Source organism: Artibeus jamaicensis, unplaced genomic scaffold (assembly GCF_021234435.1).
Source record: "Artibeus jamaicensis isolate MK-2021 breed Jamaican fruit bat unplaced genomic scaffold, CSHL_Jam_final contig_387, whole genome shotgun sequence".
Lineage (NCBI taxonomy): Eukaryota > Metazoa > Chordata > Mammalia > Chiroptera > Phyllostomidae > Artibeus > Artibeus jamaicensis.
Window position 1 is genome coordinate 5,324,598 of NW_026521812.1, and position 21,096 is coordinate 5,345,693.

A 21,096-nucleotide genomic window follows, 5' to 3' on the forward strand; every position below is an offset into this window, starting at 1 on the left:
ATACACTGATTTTTGAGTCACCTCTTCTTTGCTAAATATTCCTTAGATTTACCTTTTATAAGATAATGTATAGCATGTAATTGAAACATAAGTACAACAGAAGCAATCATTTCTCACCTATAATCCCACCCATGAAAGATGAAATTTAGATTACCTATGACTATACTACACAACACCCAATCCGAATAATTTCCAGTAGGAAATTTCTCATCAACAATTTTGAGAGCTGCAAAATCTAATTCCATTTGAATTTTCTTCTTAAATTAGTTTAATTCTATAATATAATAGCACAATTTCTTTATAGAATAAAATTGTAACTTCAAAACTATCTCCCTTTCTAATTTATGATAGCCTTCAAAATATATACTTTATATCTCTGTATTTCCAACCCATGTTCAACCTCATTAAATTAAATTAAGAACTATTAATGCCTGGACTTCTAGTCAAGATGGCAGTATAGGCAGACATGTTCACCTCTTTGTACAACCACATCAAAACTGCAACTAAAATATAAAACAACCATCATTCAGAACCATCAGAAATCAAGTTGAATGAAATTCTGACACCTACAGAATTAAAGAAACCATATCCATCCAGACTGGTAGGAGGGGCCAGACATGGAACAGGCTAGTCCCTCACCCACGTGGATAAAAATTTGGGAGGGATATCTCAGAAGCAAGGAGTCCCAGCCCCACGCCAGGCCCCCTCAGTCTAGGGTTCCAGTGCCAGGAAGATAAGTCCCCACAACTTCTGGCTGCCAAAACCAGCAAGGATTGAGTTGGTAGAAGAAACTGCTGGACAAGCAGTTCCTCTTAAAGAACCCACACATAGACTCACCTACTCAGATTCACTCCCTCTGAGCTCCAGCACTGGGTTAGTAGCTGGAAAGGCACCAGTGGCATAAAGGAAGGAACTGAAGTGCCTGGCATCAAGGTGAGCAGAGGTCATTGTACCTTTTCTAAACCCTCCTCCCACAGAATTATGCAGCCAGCAAGCCGGTGCCATATCTGAGACTCCATCAACCTGGCTAATACCATTTGACCCATTGTGGACATCCCCAGAGACTCCGACCCACCCAACTCATGGGCCCATCCAAGCTGCTTTTTCATATGAATGGCTGAAGTGGGCTCACGCTTCACAAATTCCTAAATCCTACCAAACAAGCAAGAGCTGGCCTCAGTGAGCCACAGGACTGCACTGGCAGCAGCCAGCCTAGATTCACAGCTTGACTTCACCTGGGAACCTCCAAGCCCAGGACAATTAGCAGCCATCTCAGATTGTTTTACAGCTCATACAGGGGGGCCTGGGAAAAACACGGGTGGGGGCCTTGTCTGCTCCACCCCAGGAACCCCAGGACCAGCTCACCCAGTGGACAGCTACAGTCCATGTTGGAGACCCACCACCCTGCCCCTGCACAGCTGATCCTGCATGAAGGGCGGATGTTGGTGGTCAGTGGTCACAGCCAGTTCTTGCAGCTGAATGGCCTGGGTAAATCCCTCCCATTGATTTGCCAACAGCAACCCAGTCTCAACTATAAGAGGAGGATCTATTCAACACACACAAAGGGCACACCTCAAGTACCCCACTTGGGTGATAGGGGTGGCTGTGCCACTTGACCCTACCGGACACCTACTACATATGGCCACACTACCAAGACACAGAGTCAAAGCAGCTTTACCTAATACATAGAATCGAACACAGGGTGGCTGCCAAAACAAGGGGACAAAGAAACATGACCCAAACTCCAGAAAAACAGCTAAACAAAATGGAGATAAGCACTCTATCAGGTGCAGAGTGCAAAACACTGGTTATAAGGATGTTCAAGGAACTTAGTGAGGATCTCAGCAGCATAAAAAAGATCCAGTCAGAAATGAAGGATACACTAATTGAAATCAAGAACAATTTACAGGGAAACAATACTAGAGTGGATGAAGCCAAGAATCAAATCAATGATATGGAGTATAAGGAAGCCAAAAAAACAAAAACAAAAACCCAATCAGAACAACAAGAAAAAAGAATTCCAAAAAAATGAGGGTAGTGTAAGCAGCCTCTGGGACAACTTCAAGAGGTCCAATATCCACATTTTGGGGTGCCAGAGAGAGAAGAAATTGGAAATCTATTTGAAAAAATAACGAAAAAATTTTTTCTAATTTGGTGAAGAAAATAGACATGCAAGTCCAAGAAGTGCAGAGTCCCAATTATGATGGATGCAAAAGAGGTCCACTCCAAGACACATCATAATTAAAATGCCAAAGGTAGCCCTGGCTGGTGTAGCTCGGTGGATTGAGCGCCAGCATGCAAACCAAAGGGTCACCGGTTTGATTCCCAGTCAGGCACATGCCTGGGTTTTAGGCCAGTCCCCAGTAGCAGGTGTGAGAGAGGCAACCATACATTGATGTTTCTCTCAATCTCTTTCTCCTTCCCTTCCCCTCTCTATACAAATAAATAAATAAATAAATAAATAAATAAATAAATAAATAAAATCTTTCTTTTATGTAAAAGGTAAAGATAAAAAGAGAATCTGAAAAGTAGTAAGAGAAAAGAAGTTAGTTACCTACAGGGGAGTTCCTATAAGACTGTCAGCCAATTTCTCAAAAGAAATTTTGCAGGCTAGAAGAGATTGGCAAGAAATATTCAGTCATGAAAAGCAGGGTCCTACAGCCAAGATTGCTCTACCCAGCAAAACTATCATTTAGAATTGAAGGGCAGATAAAGAGCTTCCCAGACCAAAAAAAAAAAAAAAGAGTTCATCATTACAAAAACATTATTATATGAAATGCTAAAGAGACTTAAGAAAAAGAAAAACCTAAACTATGAAAAAATGGCAAAAAATACAAATCTATCAACAATTGAATCTAAAAAAACAAACTAAGCAAACAAGAACAGAGATAAAAATCTGAATACAGAAAGCATTTTAATGGTTGCCGGTTGGGAGGGGAACATGGGGGACTGGGTGAAGAGGTGAGGGGATTAAGAAGTACAAACGAGTGGTTACAGAATAGCCATGGGGATGTAAAGTAAGTATAGGCAATGGAGTAGCGCAAGAACCTGTATGCGTGACCCCTGTGGACCTGAACTGCTCCAGGGGGGAATTGCTTGAGGGAGAGGAGGGTGCTGAGTGGAGGGCTGACAAAGGCAGAAGAGTCAGGACAACTATAATGGCACAGTCAGTACAATATAACAAAAAATAAATATTAATGCCCACTTGTACTGTGCCAGGGGAAACATCTCATGTGATAACTTTCTCAAGCAGAATGTCCTTTATCCTCACAATTATGTCAGTTTTGGCAAAGGGGGCAATAATGATATTATCTGTTACCTCGTTACAAGTCTCAATTAAAAATCAATAGAAATCATTATAGCAGTATCTATCAACTTAGGGATAGCATAGGCTGAAGACTACAATGACAGAAGGAAGAAAAAGTGCTAAAATAAAAGTAATCTGAGTCACTCTATAAAATTATAGGCAATAAGTAGCAATTCATTAAGCTGCACATACCACCCATGCACACACACAATGACAACACACCCCCAAAACATCAAGGTCTTGGCGAACACGGCCATTTATTACCAAACCACTGCTTGTAAGAATAACTGAAGGGCCAACCAGAAGGCGAAGGACAACATAACAGAGGGTAACTCTGTGGTGGTTGCTTTGGCTTTGCACAGATTCAGACATGTGGGTAGAAACTGTCACTACATGATGAAACCCAGTTGCCAGAGCCCTTCCAGGACCTTGTATTACAAAAATGCTAAGACTGCAAGCCATACAACCTTCTCCCAGAGAGACTCCTATTTCTGTGGATAAAAAAAAAAAATCTCTGCTCTGTGGATACCAGCACAATTTCCACAAACATAAAAAAGGAAGAGTGAGAGATAGGAAATCCACAAGAAGAAGCTTCATAGACCTATCACAGAAATTGTTTGACTTTCCAAGAATCCACCGTCAACACACTTTTCTACAGGAATGATTAACAGAATTGCTGGATGTGTGCCATCATTTCAAACAGTACTTGCTTCTAATTTATGTCAGAAACAGTGCCATGAATCTGGTGCCTTTTTTAAAATGGCAAATACTTCTCATATTTAGTAAGTGGGAAAATCAGCAGCAGGCTGTTTAAAAGACTTTACCAAATGGATTCTAGTTACGAGTCAAGAGAACTACATTCACATTAAGAAAAATGCATGCTCGCCCTGGCCAGTGTGGCTCGGTTGGTTGGGCATTGTCCTGCAACCAAAAGGTTGCTTATTCCACTCCCAGTCAGGGCACATGCCTGGGTTGTGGGTTTGGTCCCCAGTCGGGGCATGTGCAAGAAGCAACCCATCAACATTTCTCTCTCACATGGATGTTTCTCTCCCTCTCTCTCCTGCCCTTTCCCTCCCTCTAAATCAATAAAAAAAAATTTTAAACACACTTTTCTTTGGGATCTTTATGTTTTTTTCTCATACCTTAAAAAAAAAAAGAACATAAGAAAAGTAAAGTTGGGAGGAGATATAGCAATTCTGTAAGGCACCAAACAAATCTTTAAATTATTATTATTTTAAATACTGATCCTCTTAAATGCTCCCATGTGTCTGTCATTCAGGGGTTCTGGGCCCGTAACCCTTTCCTAAGTGAGAAGGAGAGATGATAAGCTTGTCCATACTTTTTAAAATTCAGGTGTGGCACTATGTACATGAAAGACAGAGAAGACAACATCCCCAATCTAATATAAATCTGTCAGGAGTTGCTGATAAAAGAAAGTACAGTTTAAAACAATTGTTTTGAATAAACACAGGCAGTGCACATTTGGTTGAACTAGTTTCTTGGGAAGATAAAACTATAATATTCTCCTCTAAACTAAGATTAATAGTCGAAGTATTTTGGCACCTTTGATATTTAAGCAAATAGTCATTTCATCATTCCCCTGATTTTTAATGAATTATCCTGGTAAGTAAACATTTGAAGAGAAGTCTCAAAGAAAGCATATATCAGTAGCCCATGGAAGCTGGTAATGATCATTGAAAAATATTTTTTGGGAGAACAGGTTACAATTAAGTATCCAATTAAAAGGCTGGCTTAAGAAAATGAACAATGCTAGTACTTTACCATAAACTGTACAGAAATTGTTAAAATTCTAGCAATTTTTTAAAAGACCTTATTTATTTATTTATTTTTTTAGACAGGGGGGAAAGGAGGGAGAATGAGAAGGAAAGAAATATCAATTGTTTGCCTCTCACAGGTCCCCACCCAGGGACCTGGCCGGCACCCCAGTCATGTGCTCTGATCAGAAACCGAACCAGCAACATTTCTGTCCACAGGCCAGTGTTCAAGCCACTGAGCCATACCAGCGAGGGCTAAAATTTGAGCAATTTTTTAAATTAAAGACATAACTATGGCAAAATTGTGGCCCTAATCACAAAGAGATCAACAATTCTCATGCCCTTATGTCCAAATTAAGATGCACGTTACATTTGGAGCTCTGTGATACTACAAGAGCCACGTCACCCGCAGCCCCTTCAGTGGACTGCCCAGACAGTCGCCCTGGTCCCCAGTAAATCTATGACATTTATGACTTTACTTATCCCTGGCAACTGACCCTACCTTTTTGTGGATGACTCCTGACCAACATCCTACATAAACCTTCACGTTAGAACTTCTTCCTGAGGCTCTGCTAAGCTCCAGAGAATTCATTTATCTAGGGCAGTAATTCTCCTTTCCCATCATGTTGATTATGTTTTTGTTTCAAAAAGTACGGAGCATTTTCAAAGGGAAGAATACCAGCACTTAGAACGCCTACCTGCGTGAGCAAATCCCTTCTCCCAGATCTCAGCGGGTACTCGCAAAGCCCACTCCTCTGCGAAGTTGGAGGTCAGAGAGTGAAACATCCATGGACAGTAAGTAATGGTTTCGGTAGAAACTCACTCAGCCCATCACTTGTGGACCCTCACTAAATCTTGAGGTGGGAGCACCTAGTCAACAAGGTCAGTAACAAAAAACACCCCGGGACAAAGCGAACCACAGAGGAAGGCAGAGAAAGCTCCTCACACAGCCTTGTGGCACGAGCTCCTCTTCACGCCCACCACCGGGTCGCACCACAAGTGATGGCAGAATCATTAAATACCAGCGCTCCGGTTTTGGTCTGCTGGTTACATAATTGTTTTCTATCTTCAGTAGGGCTGTTAGTATAGCAAAATACATTTTTGTGAACTTTGTATAATCTTCCGATTTCCTTAAGCTTCTTAAGGAAAACTATTGAGAAAGTAAAGATCATGAGGCAGGTGTATAGTAATATGCATTTCTATCTCTTACCTTATAACCAAATAAAATGGCAGATGGAGTTAATATTGAAAGGTTTACCAGGGAATCGTGAAGAGAAAAAAAGGGCAATTATTTTTTATAATTTTAGGATGGTAAGTACCTTTACAAACATTGTGCAGAATTCAGAAACTATCATGGAAAATTTGATAGACTCACATCCATAAAAATCCATAGAAATTTCTGTAAACCTTAAAAAAAAATTTGCAGGCAAAATTGGAGTGGAGGGAACTAGGATAAAATATTTTCAACATACGACAAAGGTTATAACCGTGACAGATTAAAAGTGCACAAAAATCAAGAAGGAAAAGGCAGCCCACGGCTTTGTAACACCAAACAGAGTAAACCAGATATTTAAAGAAACTAGAGATGAAAAAAAAACAAGGTATTTACCTTCATTAAAATCCAAAGAACTATAAATCCAAGAGTTTCCTTTTTACCCAATGAAATTGAAAAATGTTTTAGAAATTACTATTGCAATGCTGATAAGAATGTGAAGTGAAACAGACATTTTCGCTGTCTTTGGAACTGGAACTGAAATAGTTCCAAAGACAGGAATTCTTCATGGAAGTGTAAGTTCTTTTCTAAAAGGTCATTTCGATGACACTCCCTAAATTTAACATGTACATGTCCCCCACTCCCAACTCTATTCAACCATCTGATACAAATTTCCACACGAGCACACAAAAATATGCAGAGATATTTATTTAGATATTAAATATTGCTATTTAGGATAGCAATAATGTACAAATAACCTAAATTTCTGTTAATAAAAAATTCAGTAAATCAAATACATATGGTAACCCAAACAATATAAAATTGACTTATTCTAATTATGTAGATCACTGGAATGCTTTGGAATACTTGCTCTTAAATCCTTCAGCCACCCCACCTAGAAGTCTACCCGGAGCCTATCATGCTGTAAATGAGCCCATCCTATCCCAGAACTTGAGAGCACTGGGCAAGTCCAAAAACTACAGAAAGTGGGAGAGTGACATCTGGCCAGCTCCTACATGCTCCACTCCCTGCTGCTATGGCCCAGCCTCCATCTATCTGACTACAATGGCAGGAGTTGGAACCGCCTAGGCCCAGCCATGCCTTCCCTGAACTACTGACCCATCAAAAACTGTGAGAGGTTCCAGAGTTACAGAGCTGGTGGCCAGATGCTGAACAGAGATGAACTTATCAACTTGGTAGACCTAACCAACACGGCCCTCTGACCACAAGAGAGCATGGGCTTGCTTCTCTCCTTCTCACAGTTCTATGCCTAAATCATTCCCAAGTGCAGTGATCAGTGAAAGAATCGAAGAATTGACTCTGCTGGAAGCGCACAGCAGGACAGCCTCACTCAGAGGTCACCACCTGGTTCTTTATCATTTCATCAGAGGAAAGGAAATGATTAGGGGCTGCCTCATTGCCGCACCACCCCCTGTTCGGCTTTAGCTCTTCCACCACCTTTGTAACTGTCTCTTACGTTAAGTTCTCCTGAAGAAGTTATCAAGTACAGACACACACACACACCCCAGGGCATACTCTAAGCTAAATTTAATATGGGCACAAAAAACTTTCCATTCTGAGAGTTCACTCGTTTTTAATTTTCAATCTCTTAAATGCAAAAATTATTTTAACTACATCTTGCTGTAGGTAATCCTAAAAACAGTTTGTTTCTTTAAAGCAAAGATCTAAAAAGATGACTCATTAAATAAAATTAGTATTAATCGATTTAGAAAAAAATGGTTTAAGTCTAGTGAAGCTTATGAGATAAAAAAGGAGGAAAACTAGTCTATCTATGACAAAGGGCAGCCCTTCCTACCCTCAGGCAGAGGATAAAAGAGACTAAAAGTATAAGCAGCCTGGGTTCTGTCTACAAGACCTTGTTCTTGTTTAGGCAGGTTTCTTGGAGAAGCAGAAACTCTTGATAGTAGGTCAGAGTTGAAACACAAAGAATAGAAGAAAAGACACTACATTCAGTTTCTGTGATTTCTTTCTTTTTATTATGAAATAATTTTTGGAGCATAATGAATGACTAGAGCTCCAAAATGAAAACAAACAGAAAATCACTTTAGTAATTTCCGATTGGCCTTAAAACAAAAACCAAAATCCCTAAACTGGCCTGCAAGGCCTGCCTGAACCTGGCCCCTGACCACCTTTCAGGTCTCGTCAGCCACCACACACCTCTCTGTAGACCAGCCACCCTGGCCTCCTCCCTCTCTGGGAAGGCCCAGGCTCCCTGCTACCTCAGGGCCTTTGCACATGCTGCTGTCTCCTCTCAGCGTCCTCTTCTGCTCACCCGTCACTTCCTCAGACCTCTGCGACTAAGCCCTCTGTCCAGCTTCTAGGCAGCACTTACCACAGCTGCAGCATGAGAAAGCTTTTGGGATTCTTTGATAAATATCTGATCCTGGAAATGCATCCAATAATATTATAGTAACTTTACAGTGACATGTTACTAGACTTACTGTCGTGACCACGTCCTGAAGGATCCAAATATTGAATCACTATGTTGTATACCTGAAACTGATATATTGTATATCAAATATACTTTAATATAAATAAACAAACACATAAACATCTGGTCCTGTGGGATGGACCACAGGACCAGGGTGTAAGTCTTCCCCTCCCCTGTCACCATTTAGCCCCAACCTCTTCACAGAGCTGCTCACACAGCAGTAACCATAAACATTTGTTGAATTAGTCACTAACCATAACGATAAACCCTAATCTAGCATCTACTATCTGTCAGGCACTTTTATTAATTACTTTACATGCAATTATTCATTTAGCCCTCAGCATAAATTTGTGAAGTAGCTCCTATTATTGTGGACATTTTACAGGTGAGGAAATTAGGCACAGAGAAGCTAAGGGACTTGCCCACGGACAGACAGCAGTTATTGGCAGAGACGGGAGTCACACTCCAGCAGTCTGGGTCCAGTGTCTGGCCCTTAACGACTCAACTCTTTGGCCTTGATACACCTAAGTGACAATGGATTAGTTCAGGGACAGGAGAGAGCTGACCAAAGAGCAGCTAGGGAGCGCTGTCTGAGGGAGGATAAATTGAGTTGGATCCCAGTGTGTTGCATAACAAAGGGATGTACAAAGGTCACTCCTGGGGTAGAGACAGAAATAACCTACACAAGTGTGTTTGGGGAAAAGCACAAGTCTGAGCTGATGGGAATGAAAGGTGTGTGTTAGCAGAGCTGGAGCATCTGAGACGCACACCTCAAGCCCCTGCCTCTCTAAACTGACAAAGTGCAATAAGAGTCAAGTTGACTGAAAAACAGCCCTTTCAACTCCTAATTCCAAGTTATGCACATGATACACATGTCCCATTTACGATGAAGGACACAGAGTTTCACTGATGTGTGCGTCCCAGACCAGACTCACTCACCAGCCAAAGGGTTTGCTCCCTCCTCCCTCACACATTTGTGTCAAGTAAAAGAGATCGAGTGCTTAACTTAACATAGGGTTTGACAAAGAATGAACTCCAAGCAGGTACTTATAAATTCAACAAACATCTATGAAACACTGTGCACAAGGGCCTGCTCTAAGAGCTAGACAAATATTGACTAATAAGTGACCACACACGTGTCCCAGCCTTCAGGGGCACCGTGAACACAGGAAACTGCTCATGCTGAGCCCCTGGGTGTTGCTCAAGTGATGAGAAAGAGGCTAAAAGGAACACTGAGTTTAGGAGTACACATTCCCCCACATATGTTGTGGCAGTCTCCAGGATACTGAGAAAAACCATAATGCAGGAAAACCACTAGGAAAACTAATAATCAAACCCAGAAAAGAAACACAGCAATAGCCATAAAGCTGAGAAATGAATTTTAAAAAATGTGTACTAAAAAATGAATTCTTGGGGACTGATTACATCTGAGTTACTGGTAGGGATAATTTCGAAAATTACACCATGAACTAAGGTTAATAACATAAAAGTCTCAAATCCTATTTCTGAAAGATGCAGTGAAAAGCTTTGTAGCAATGGTAAATTCACAACTGAACATAAGGGGGGAAAGGAAATGTACAGTATATGCAGTATGATCCCATTTTTGTAAAGATAAAAAAAGTGACCCATACACATAAAAAAGACCCTCTGGGAATAAATCAAAATATAAATAGCATATAATAAGAGTGATTTTTATATTCTGTATACTTTTTTCTGCACTTTCTACACTTTCTGCAATATGCAATGTTTTTATAACAAAGGGAAAATATCGTAAGCTCTCTATACAAAGATTTTACACCTAGAAGGAACCCACATAATCTAAACCCTCTCACTATAGTTATGGAAACTGAGAGTCAGAGAAGAAAGCGATGGTTCAAAGGTCACATGGGGAATAATTCTTGGGACCTCAAGTTTAGGACTCTTTACCCAACCCCGGTCTCTCAAAGCCTTTGTCTGAATCATCCCAGAAATATCAATGTTCTTTTTTTCTTTGAAGCTTCCAAGAGATGACAAATGTAAACCATTTTTACATGCCAACGGGCTTCACAGTTACTTCCTTTGAGCCATCAGTGAGATACTTAAATTAATAGGGTATACCTATAGAGGTGTTTTTGTACTTATTTCCCTGGTTAATCCAAAAAGAGAAAAGCCCAGCACAGTCTATTCATAATGCCCCTGATCCACACCCTTTCCATTTGAATAGACTTCATTCACCTGTTCCCTACTCTCCAGAAGGTTCTAATTTAAATGATGCTGGGTGGCACTTTATAGAAAGCCAGTGTGTTTGGCTAAGTGTTATGGAACATTCTTTGTGCCAAGGACATTTAACCTGATCAATCCCACCTGAAAAAACCCTGATAAAATATTTCCTTGTTTTGATTTTGAGTCAAGTATATTGTTGATTAAGGAGAAGGTACTGCCATGGAAACTTTGAAGAACACTATTGGTGGTAAGACACAAAGTGAAACCTACCTGATATTCTGATAGGTGGATGGTTGAATTGGAAAAAACTTCTGAATGTTACCGAATCACAACACAGGCAGAAGACTGGCAGAGATAAAAGCAATACAGAGCAATTACAGGACAAGCCAGGACAGAGTAAGGAAAAGTCAGTTACACTACACGAAAACCAATGCTCTCTAATGAGAGCATGGACAGGCTCCCAAGAGAGGGAGACGGCAGCATCCAGTGCATCCAACGGCCAACTTTATCAGTGCATCTCTCAGGTCCACTGAGGAAAAGGGGCAAAATGCGATCAGCAGCAGCAGAGGCATTTCAACCCACGATGCCAACATGGTTGAGGTCATGTAGGAACATTGAATAACCTTTTAATTTTTTTATTGTAGCATCATGTATGAAGTCCATGGCTGAACAAGGGTTGACTGGCAGCCACAGCTAAAGGAATTCTAGTTGCTGTGCCTTGTGTACCCCGCACGGCCTCTAGCTTGCTGCTCCTCACACTTTAATGTGCAAGCAAATCCCTAGGAATCTGTGGAAACGAAGATTCTGGTTTAGGTCTGGGATGAGGCCCAAGACTCTGCATTTCTTACAAGTTCCAAGGAGCTGATGCTGACGTGCTAGGCTGCAGACCACACTTTGGGTAGCAAGGATATAAAGTGGCTTCTGGGTAAGGAAAAAATGAAAAATCCAGTCACACTGAAGTTTAGCAATAAAAACAAGAAAAACAACCATTTATTCAGGCCACACTAGGTGCCACTTTATATATGATATGTATTTCATTCTCCTAACAAGACCCAACATGGTTTTATCATCTCTCTTTCATGGTTGTGGAAGCTGAAAGTTAAGAACAGTACCAGGATTTAAACCCAGCTGTCTGACTTCAACAACATTCGTCATTAAGCTACAGAGATGAGATTAAGAAGTTTATTAGTTTTATGATTTTGGAAAGTCCCCCAAATTTCTCTGAGCCATCATTTTTTCATCTCTAGCATGGGAATAATGGCGGAGCCGTGGGTGGGACCAAAGGAGGTACTAGATGTAGGATTATTTTGAAATCAGTAAAGGACCTTATTTAAACAAAGACACAATTGTTGTAACTTGCTGATTCTTTTTACCTCTTAATCTCCTTTCCCCACTCCCTAGTTCTTAAATAGTAATGAATGTACACCTTTTTTTAACACACATATTCTCTAAACTTTTGCTCTAGGAATTTCTTTATATTCTTAAAAATTACTGAGGACCCCAAAGAGCCTTTTGAGATAATTGTGGACATTCTTCTTTAAAAGTATATCAAATTCTACAAGTGGTAATTTTTAAAGGCAAAATGCAACATGAAAGTTGAAACTATATTAATGAAATTTCCATACTGTAACATTAAAATCCAGTAGTCTATTTTGCACTTTGAATGGCACTTAAACCCATGCATAGTTTTGTAAATCATCCATCGGTCCTTTGGAAAATATCCCTTCATTGAGTCACGAAGTTCTTCCAATTGCTGACAGATGTCATTATCCCATTTTTTAAAAAACCACACTCCTATCTCCGCCAATTTCATGAGAAAAGCCTTTAAGGGCTGGGAAGCTGTCCAGCTGACAATGGCAGATACAAGCTTCTCAGAATTCTAAATTTTGCTTGAAAGCTCAAATTTTATCAGAAGCCACACCTACTTTCATATGTTTTCCTTGAAGTGACACACTAACACCATTCATTTTTGAGAACAGATGTGCCCAATACCCAAGTCTGAACAACCGTGGTTTGTCAGTTCTTCTTTCTATGGAAAGTGATGACCCATGAAAAGCAGCAGCTAGTTCAGCTTAAACTCAATCGCACAGCCGCTTTTCCTCCGGACAACAGTGGGGTTGTGTCTCAGGGCGCCCCAGGGGTGCTATAAGCATCCTTCCATTTTTTTTCCCCACGTACCAGTAAAGACAGATACTTTAGGGTTGAAATTTAATAAAATCTGCTCCATCGGGAACATTTTACTGCTTTGCCTAGTATATCCTTTTAAGCAAAACATTAAGAAAAATATCTTTATTTAAGAACACTTTTTCATTACTTTTAAACTGATAAGAACAGATATTACACTTGATCTTAGCCAAAAGGCCGAGAAGCGATTTTCATTACTTTTGGAAAGAGAGGGAGAGAGAAAGAAACACTGACGCGAGAGAGAAGCATCGATCGGTAAAAGGCTTTGTCTGCAAGTGCGTGACTGCTTGTACTTAGTGTGCCATGGCCTTGATTTCCACTGAGGGCCCAGCAGGCGCACGGGCACCAATGTGTTTGATACCATAAGTGCAAATGTCAACGTGGGAAGAGGGTAGAGGACATCTACTGTTGCTGTAAAATACTGTGGACGTCACGGTTCCCCTGAGAGGCCACGCCCCTGCCCGCCGGGATCCACAGACCACACTCAGAACCGCCAGCTGAAATACCGGGTGCGGCACAAATAACGCCCCACATTTATTACAAAATCTTTTATTACGAAATCAGAAGCATGTAATTCTGTGACAACGATCACAGTCAAGAACACCATATGACATTTTAGGAGAAATGTTCAAATTAAAACTATAAACTATTACCTACCAACCACACTCAAGCGGGTGTTATTTCTGCCGGACCCTGTATTTTGGCTAAAGTTCTCCTCTATCTTGAGTTATCTTATTTATAAACATATTTATCCAAAATCACATAAAGGTATTCTGGAGAATATGAGGCTCTGTTTGAGAAGAATCCCACAGCAATTGTATTTATTTTGCTGCATAATAGCACCACTTGAGTCCTCACTGGTGTGGCTCAGTGGATTGAGTGTTGGCCTGAAAACCAAAGGTTTGGTTTGATTCCCAGTCTAGGGCCCTGCTTGGGTTGCCAGCCACGTGCCCAGTAGGGGGTACTCAAGAGGCAACCACACATGGATGTTTCTCTCCCTTTCCTTCTCCCTCCCTTTCCTCTCTAAAAATAAATAAATAAATTATTAAAAGAAAAAGAACCACTAGAGTTTCTTTTCAGTTCTCTCTCTCCACGAGAGATTACAAGTTCCAGATGGCTTCCTAATGTCAAAAAGCTCTTCAAGGGAAAGAACCAACTTTAGAACAAGCGATACTCTCAGGATTATGTTCCTGAAAACCAAGATAAAATGACCTTTAAGGGTCCCAAACCACACCTGCGAAACATGTTTGCCATCTAAACATGTGTAAAGTCAAAAGCTATGATGAGAAAACAATCAGTCCACAAATCAGACAGATATGCTTGGAAAACTCCCTCCAAAATGACTTTCTATCCTAACTATTTTCCTGTTCTGGTACATTTTCAATGAGTCAAGAAGAAACTCAAAATAAAAAGAAGAAAGCTACTTTCCCAAAAGTCTGTACACACTGGGAACTCACAGTAACACAGGGCTATGGACTTCACACAATGCAAACAGCAAATGGATGAGATGGTAATAGCCTTTAGCCCAGAATTTGAGTTAAAAGTCCTTTCACTTTTCATACTCTCCTACTTACTAAAGGTGTGATTCCTTTCTATAAATTTAACTCTGTTTCTACAGTAGAGTAAATGAACCACCTACATCTAAATCACTTGAGACACTTGTTTAAAAATGCAGATTCCTTGGGTCCATGCCTGCCTTAGTCTCCTCAGCTGCTATAACAAAGTACCACAGACAGGGTGGCTTAAACAATAGAATTTATTTTCTCCCAGTTCAGGAGATTGGGGAGTCCAAGATGAAGATGCTGACCAAGCCACTTCTCGGTGAGAGCTCTCTTTCCTGGCTTGCAGATGGCCACCTTCTCATGTCCTCACATGGCTTTCCTCAGTGAGTACATGGAGAAAAAGGGTAAGATCTTTCTCTCCTCTTCCTCTTCTTACAAAGCCACTAATCCCACCATGAGAGTGCAACTCTTATGATCTCCTATAGACCTAATTATACCTCCCATAGGACCTACCACCAAATACTATGGCACTGGGAGTAGGGCTTCAACCCCTGAATTGGTGCAGGGGGTGAGGAAAGGGCAGACACAAACATTTAGTCCATTACAATTCCAAATATCCCAAATCACAGTCTCTGGGATTGGAGCCCAGGAATCCACCTCTTTAAGTTCCTAAGTAGTTTCCATGCACACTAATATTTGAGAATCCCCACTGTATCACTGTGAGCCTGGTAAGTTTCCTTATTGGTAAGGGAGGATTGTCACCATACTTTCCTATTCCAAAGGTGTTGAGGATCAATTAAGAATATATGGACCCTGACTGGTGTTGCTCAGTGGCTTGACATCAAAATGTCATCCGTTCAATTCCGGGTCAGGGCACAGGCCTTGGCTGCTGCCCAGATCCCCAGTTGGGGGTACACAAGAGGAAACTGATCAGTGTTTCCCTCGAACACCAATGTTTCTTTCTCTCCCCCTCTTCCCCTCTCTCTAAAAATAAATATAATCTGCCCTAGCTAGCACGGCTCGGTGGACTGAGTGCGGGCCTGTGACCCAAGGGGTTGCCAGTTCGATTCCTGATCAGGGCAGATGCCTAGGTTGCTGGCCAGGTCCCAGTAAGGGACACATGAGGGGCAATAACACTTGATGTTTCTCTCCCTCTCCTTCTCTTCCCCTCTGTCTAAAAACGAGTAAGTAAAATCTTTTAAATTTTTTAATAAATAAAATCTTTTTAGAAAAATATATGGAAATGCTTTCTAAATCTGCAAAGTGCTATATGAATAATCACAATCATTTGCCAAATCACTATATTGCCAAATCTCATTCTAAAAGGGAGTGAAGAAGAAAATGAAAAATACTACAGATGTTATCCTAATTCTTGTAATTCAATCTCAGATAACTGAAGTACTCAGGAAATGGGATGCTCTAGCCAGTTAATATTTAGCTCAACTTTATGGACAATTTTTTTAATGCTCTCTTAAATGTATTATTAAATTTTCTTTTATTGATAAGTACATAACTTAGCTTTTCGTGGTGGGTCAGCGGTCTGATTATCAACTGTGGTTGCACAGGATTTAGGCTTAACAGAGTCATCCCTGTTCTGCCAGACGCATCTCTGTTTATTTCCTGTTGTTTGGGGGACATTTCATAGTTGACAGAGGCATGTTTATTTTAACCAAAGGCATGCAGATCTCTAATTACAAGTTGTATCCCAAAAGCTTATTTGTTCCTAAATTGTTTGGAACTTGAAATGCCCTTCCCCAGGACAAAAAAAAAAATTATGAATCACAATTAAGTTCTCTGGCTTATTGTCCAACAAGCCATGCTATCGATAAAAATACATTAGCTATATCTTAAAAGTCGCAAATATTTAGCAACGGACTCATCAAAAACAAAATTAAGACATGATAAGACAGAAGACGGCAGAACTGAGTGTCCAGAGTCAACTGAAAAAGTGCTGGAGAATAGAAAGGAAGAAGGAAGATATTGAAAGGGTGGCTGTGTGTCCATGAGAGAGGCTGAAAGAAGTAGAAACAGCTGAGATACAAACGCTGGGACAGATAAAGACTAGAATTTGACTCAAAGCACAAGAAAGGAAGAGAAAACAAGTGTGGAGAAAACCGTTCCCTACAATAGCCACAAAGACTGAATTCGGGTGAGACAGCAAAGTCGCCAAAACAGAAGAGACATTGGTGTAAGTGAAGAAGCCTCATTGTTGCACCTATAGGATGGCCTTCCTTGTGCCTGCCGGATGGTCACACTTGGGTTGTTTGTACCTGAGCGAATGAATGTCCAGTGGCCAGAACCTAGGTGTGAATGCAAATTATCACAGGGGCCCTGCTTGGCTGCTTAACTACACTGGCCTTTGTTGTAACTTCTGTTTATAGTTCACTCATTGACTCTTCCATCTCCATTCTATAGCAATAATTATATACAATTATATATTATAGTGCTAGTTATCATTATATGCTAATGAAATGTTTGATCTCCCTAAATTTATACCCAAGTTTCATCTCTCTTAGTGGACCTACCTTTGGGTTCCCGACCTTCAACTGGCTATATGAGTAAGGGGTTGCATGTTTTGTCTTTCCACTTAGCCCTTTTCCAAGTCAAAGTGCCACCAGGTGTAAGTGAAAATGCAGTGCATTCATTCACTCATTCAACCAAAAGCTGACGTGGAGTGTGAGGCACTGTTAGGCCTGGTAGCAAACACAGCATTCATGCTGGATTGCAAGAAACATTTGGCACATTTTATTAGAACATGTGAAACAAATACTATAAGTGGCAAACAGGAGGCCTCTGGTCTTTAAGATGCTCTGGTCATCTGAAATAAAATGTGAAACTATGGCTGGACAGATGCTAAATTTTATAAACCAAAGAGCAGTGCCAATTCCAATTCAGATTAGGAGCAGAGAACTATCTCAAATATTCTACATGCTGAATTCTAGAAATAACATAATGTGTTGCAAGAGGAAGAAGAGAGGAGCTAACAGAATTCATAACATTCATGTCTGAATTTCTGATAAACAAGGCTACTTCTGCCACTTAGAAAGAACTCTTTCATTAAAAGGTGAAAGTACTTTTCACTCACCACCACCGACACATAGGCCCTTTACACATACAGAGGTCTATGTATTCATAAGCACAGCAGAAGGTCACACAAAAAAATAATGCTGTAGACCAGCTCACGGGAGAATGGAGGAAATGTACTGCCATGTGGTTAAAAGTTACCTAATCTTTTGAAAATCACACCAAGGGACAAGGACATTTTAGATAAATCTTCAAGTCCAACTGCAGTGGAAATGGACATTTCAGTTCAAAAGTTAATCTGGAACCAAGGAAAGGTGTCTAGTATTTAACAAGCCCATGAACATAAAGAGAATACTACTTTCTATACAAGCAGAAAACTCTTGAGAGTTTTCTCAAGAGTTTGGCTTGGTGCCTAGAATACAGCCAGATGGTCTTCCCTTGGAATCAAATACCACACTAGGGAGAAGCGAGGGTAGGGCAGAATCTCTACCCCACCCACTGCAGCCACTCACATACCTACATTATTTAAGTTTATCTGAAATATCTTCATAAAAATGCAATAGTCAGGTTGCCACTGATTTTCTCCTGCAGGGCGCCTCTCGTATTTATCCTACTAGATACAAACTGTGCATATGGACCTCCTATGTGGCTTGCCTCTCATAACCTCAACCCCAGATGCACTGAGCCAATCCATTTCTCTAGCTTTATGAAAAGTATGCTCATGTTTACACTGAAAAAGGAATCCCATATTTGCAGCTCTTTCTAGAAGACATGACTCAGAGCTCTTTGATGACAACTGTCACATTTCTTTTGGAGACTTTGCCCTTCGGATGTACATCATTTGGAAAAGGTCTGGGGGAAGAAGGGTATTGACGTAGGGAACAAAAAGAAAACTGGACAAGTTAAAGAGTTTAAAAATACGGCAATAAGTTTTGGTGTATAGTAATGTTCAACAGAATTTCATCAAAAGACATGAGGCAAAGGTTCTTTCCAATTCAATTTGTGTTAGAGCAGAAGACCCCATCTAATGAGATAAAAAATATTCAGCATCATCCTACTTGTGGACATAAGTCATAGGATCTTCTGTGTCAAATGCCCAAAGTTGTGTCATCGGAGCAGAACAGAACGCCGTCCGGCCAGCAGATTACAAGGGTCAAAGGTCGGAGTGTGTGGTCCACAGGTAGACTTTTACTGACACTGATTGTGGAACTCTAAGTAAATGAGCAGGAAAGATTTAAAAACTAAATTTAGCACTTAGAAATTTATTTCACATTTCAAGACTATGAATATTTACCAAACTTTTTGGACTGTAAGTCACAATGGACCATAAGATGCACCTAGGTTTTAGAGGAGGAAAACAGAAAAAAGATTTTTGAAGCAAAAAATGTGGTAAAATATTTAATAACATAAATAACATAGGCCACTGCTCCCCCTGCCCCACCCCTAGAGAGCCAGGTAAGCTACATTCTGACTATAAGACACACACACCTTTTCCTCCCAAATTTGGGGGAAAAATTGCATCTTATAGTCCGAAAAATACGGTAGATAGGATTTCACATTGCAGTTCACATACAGATTCAATATATACTTACTGAATCCCTTGTAATGTGCTAAATACCTGGAAGTACTGATACTAAATAATTTAGATGATCAGGATATAAAAGCTAAGGTCTCCCTTTGTAACAAAAGGGAAAAATGTGACTCTAGACAAAACTAAGTTCCCATCAATGGTGACATATAATGCAACAAATATCTTCAGATAAAAACATGTGACTGGTTCCTCAAAGTACTCTAACATCTCCATGATACCCAAAATATGGTGAAAATGGAAATTCTTATGAAAGAAAAAAAAGATTTCAAAATCAAAAGATTTTCTCTATACAGCATTGTCCAATCATAATATATAAGTGAGGATATATTTTAGGGTACCCTGCACATAGAAATCTGTTCTTTCCAAATAACACAATAGGCATAATTGCATCTCCTCATAGATTTCAATTGACTTCCCCACATACATTGTTCCATGTGATCCTCACAATAATCCTATGCAACGTGCAAGGGGGTTGATGTTGTTCTCATTTTAACACAGAACAAACTGGGGTTCAAGGACAAGTTATCCGAGGCCTCAGCAATCTCCGGCATGAAACCAAGAACACCTGCTTCAGATCCTCACTCAGTACAGCACTCCTCACCACAGACCTCGACTGAAAAACAACTGCCTCCCCCCCATTTCAAAAACTACTGTGGATCCTGTAACTGTCATAACAAAATAGCGGAGGAATAATGAGGACTTCTGTTAGCAACAAAACCACGTAGCTTATGGTGAAAAGAGTGGACGTAGAGTCATAAACATTTTACACACACATTTTGAACAGCTGCAAGGAAATTCTTAAACAGAACCGAAGGGAAATGTGTTTTCGAAAGTTCTGATAAAACTTGAGCTCCGCTAAATCTTTCCGAGTGGAATCAGCTAATGGGATCGGCGAAGTCCGCGACACTGCTCCCAGAGCCACCCAAACGCCACCCAGCAGGGGTGACACATTATTGGCGGTTCCCAAGACCAACAGCTTTCTGGTTGGTCATTTTTCCCTCTAAGAACCTTGTACTCTCTGAGGGTTACAAGTGGCATTTCTAAAGATCACTTTTTTTTTTTTTTTAACAGCCTGCTTTAATCAACAGGCCCTTTTATACGCATCAGGTACTGCCAGGGAGAGTGCACAGTTATTCCCCCGGGGAAAAGTGCAGGCTCGGGAACGATGAGCAAGAATCGCCGCCAGCGGAGCGTGGATGAGACGCGCGGCGAGCTGCGCGCCTTCTCCGGGCACCGGGCGCAGACCGCGATCGCGGCGCAGGAGCAGGGCGCCGCCCTCCCCGCCCGGGACCCCGGGCCGCGCACCTACCAGCGAGAGCACTTTATAGGTGTTGGGGTCCTTGGCGGGGCGGGCGCGCGCCGCTTTTTCCGGCGGCTCCTCCCCCAGGTCCATGGGGGCCAGCAAAGACGCGGCCGCCTGCGGGTCCCCGGGCGCCTGGGCACCCGGGCCGCCGCTCGCGTCGCGGCCGTTGCCCGCCGGGCCCACCCGGCGGCCCTGGCCTCCCTCGCCGCGGCTCCCGCCCCCCGCACAGCCGTCGCGCTCCATCGCGGCCCCGGCGCTCCCGCCCCGCCACCCGGCCGCGCCTTTAATAGGCTCCGCGGCCGCCCCGCCCCGCCCTGCCCGCCGGGCGACCGCCCCTCGCGGCCGGAGCCTTGGCTCCTCGCCCTTCGCCCTGCGCTCGGAGTAAGGGGAAAGCAACTCAACGCCCTTGATTATTTGGCTTCCTGTCTGATTTGGAGCACACAGCGTGTCGGTTATTTTGGGTCCTTTACGTGGGCGTGTCTTCGCCTTCCTCCAAAGCCTTCCCCTCCCCGCGCCCCGGCCACCTTGCGAACACTTGCAGGG

General features: G+C 41.6%; 1 protein-coding gene and 1 pseudogene across 1 annotated transcript in view; both read right to left on the bottom strand.

Annotated features, from left to right (window-relative positions):
• The window catches only part of ENPP1 (ectonucleotide pyrophosphatase/phosphodiesterase 1), a 66,919-nt gene extending 46,120 nt beyond the window's left edge, over positions 1–20,799 (bottom strand). The window contains exon 1 of the mRNA XM_037147883.2: positions 20,560–20,799. Coding sequence (XP_037003778.2) covers positions 20,560–20,796 — 237 coding nt within the window. The 5' untranslated portion in view covers positions 20,797–20,799. The remainder of the gene's footprint in view (positions 1–20,559) is intronic.
• LOC119051251 (uncharacterized) lies at positions 13,153–13,322 on the bottom strand (annotated as a pseudogene).
• Positions 20,800–21,096: the final 297 nt, after the last annotated feature.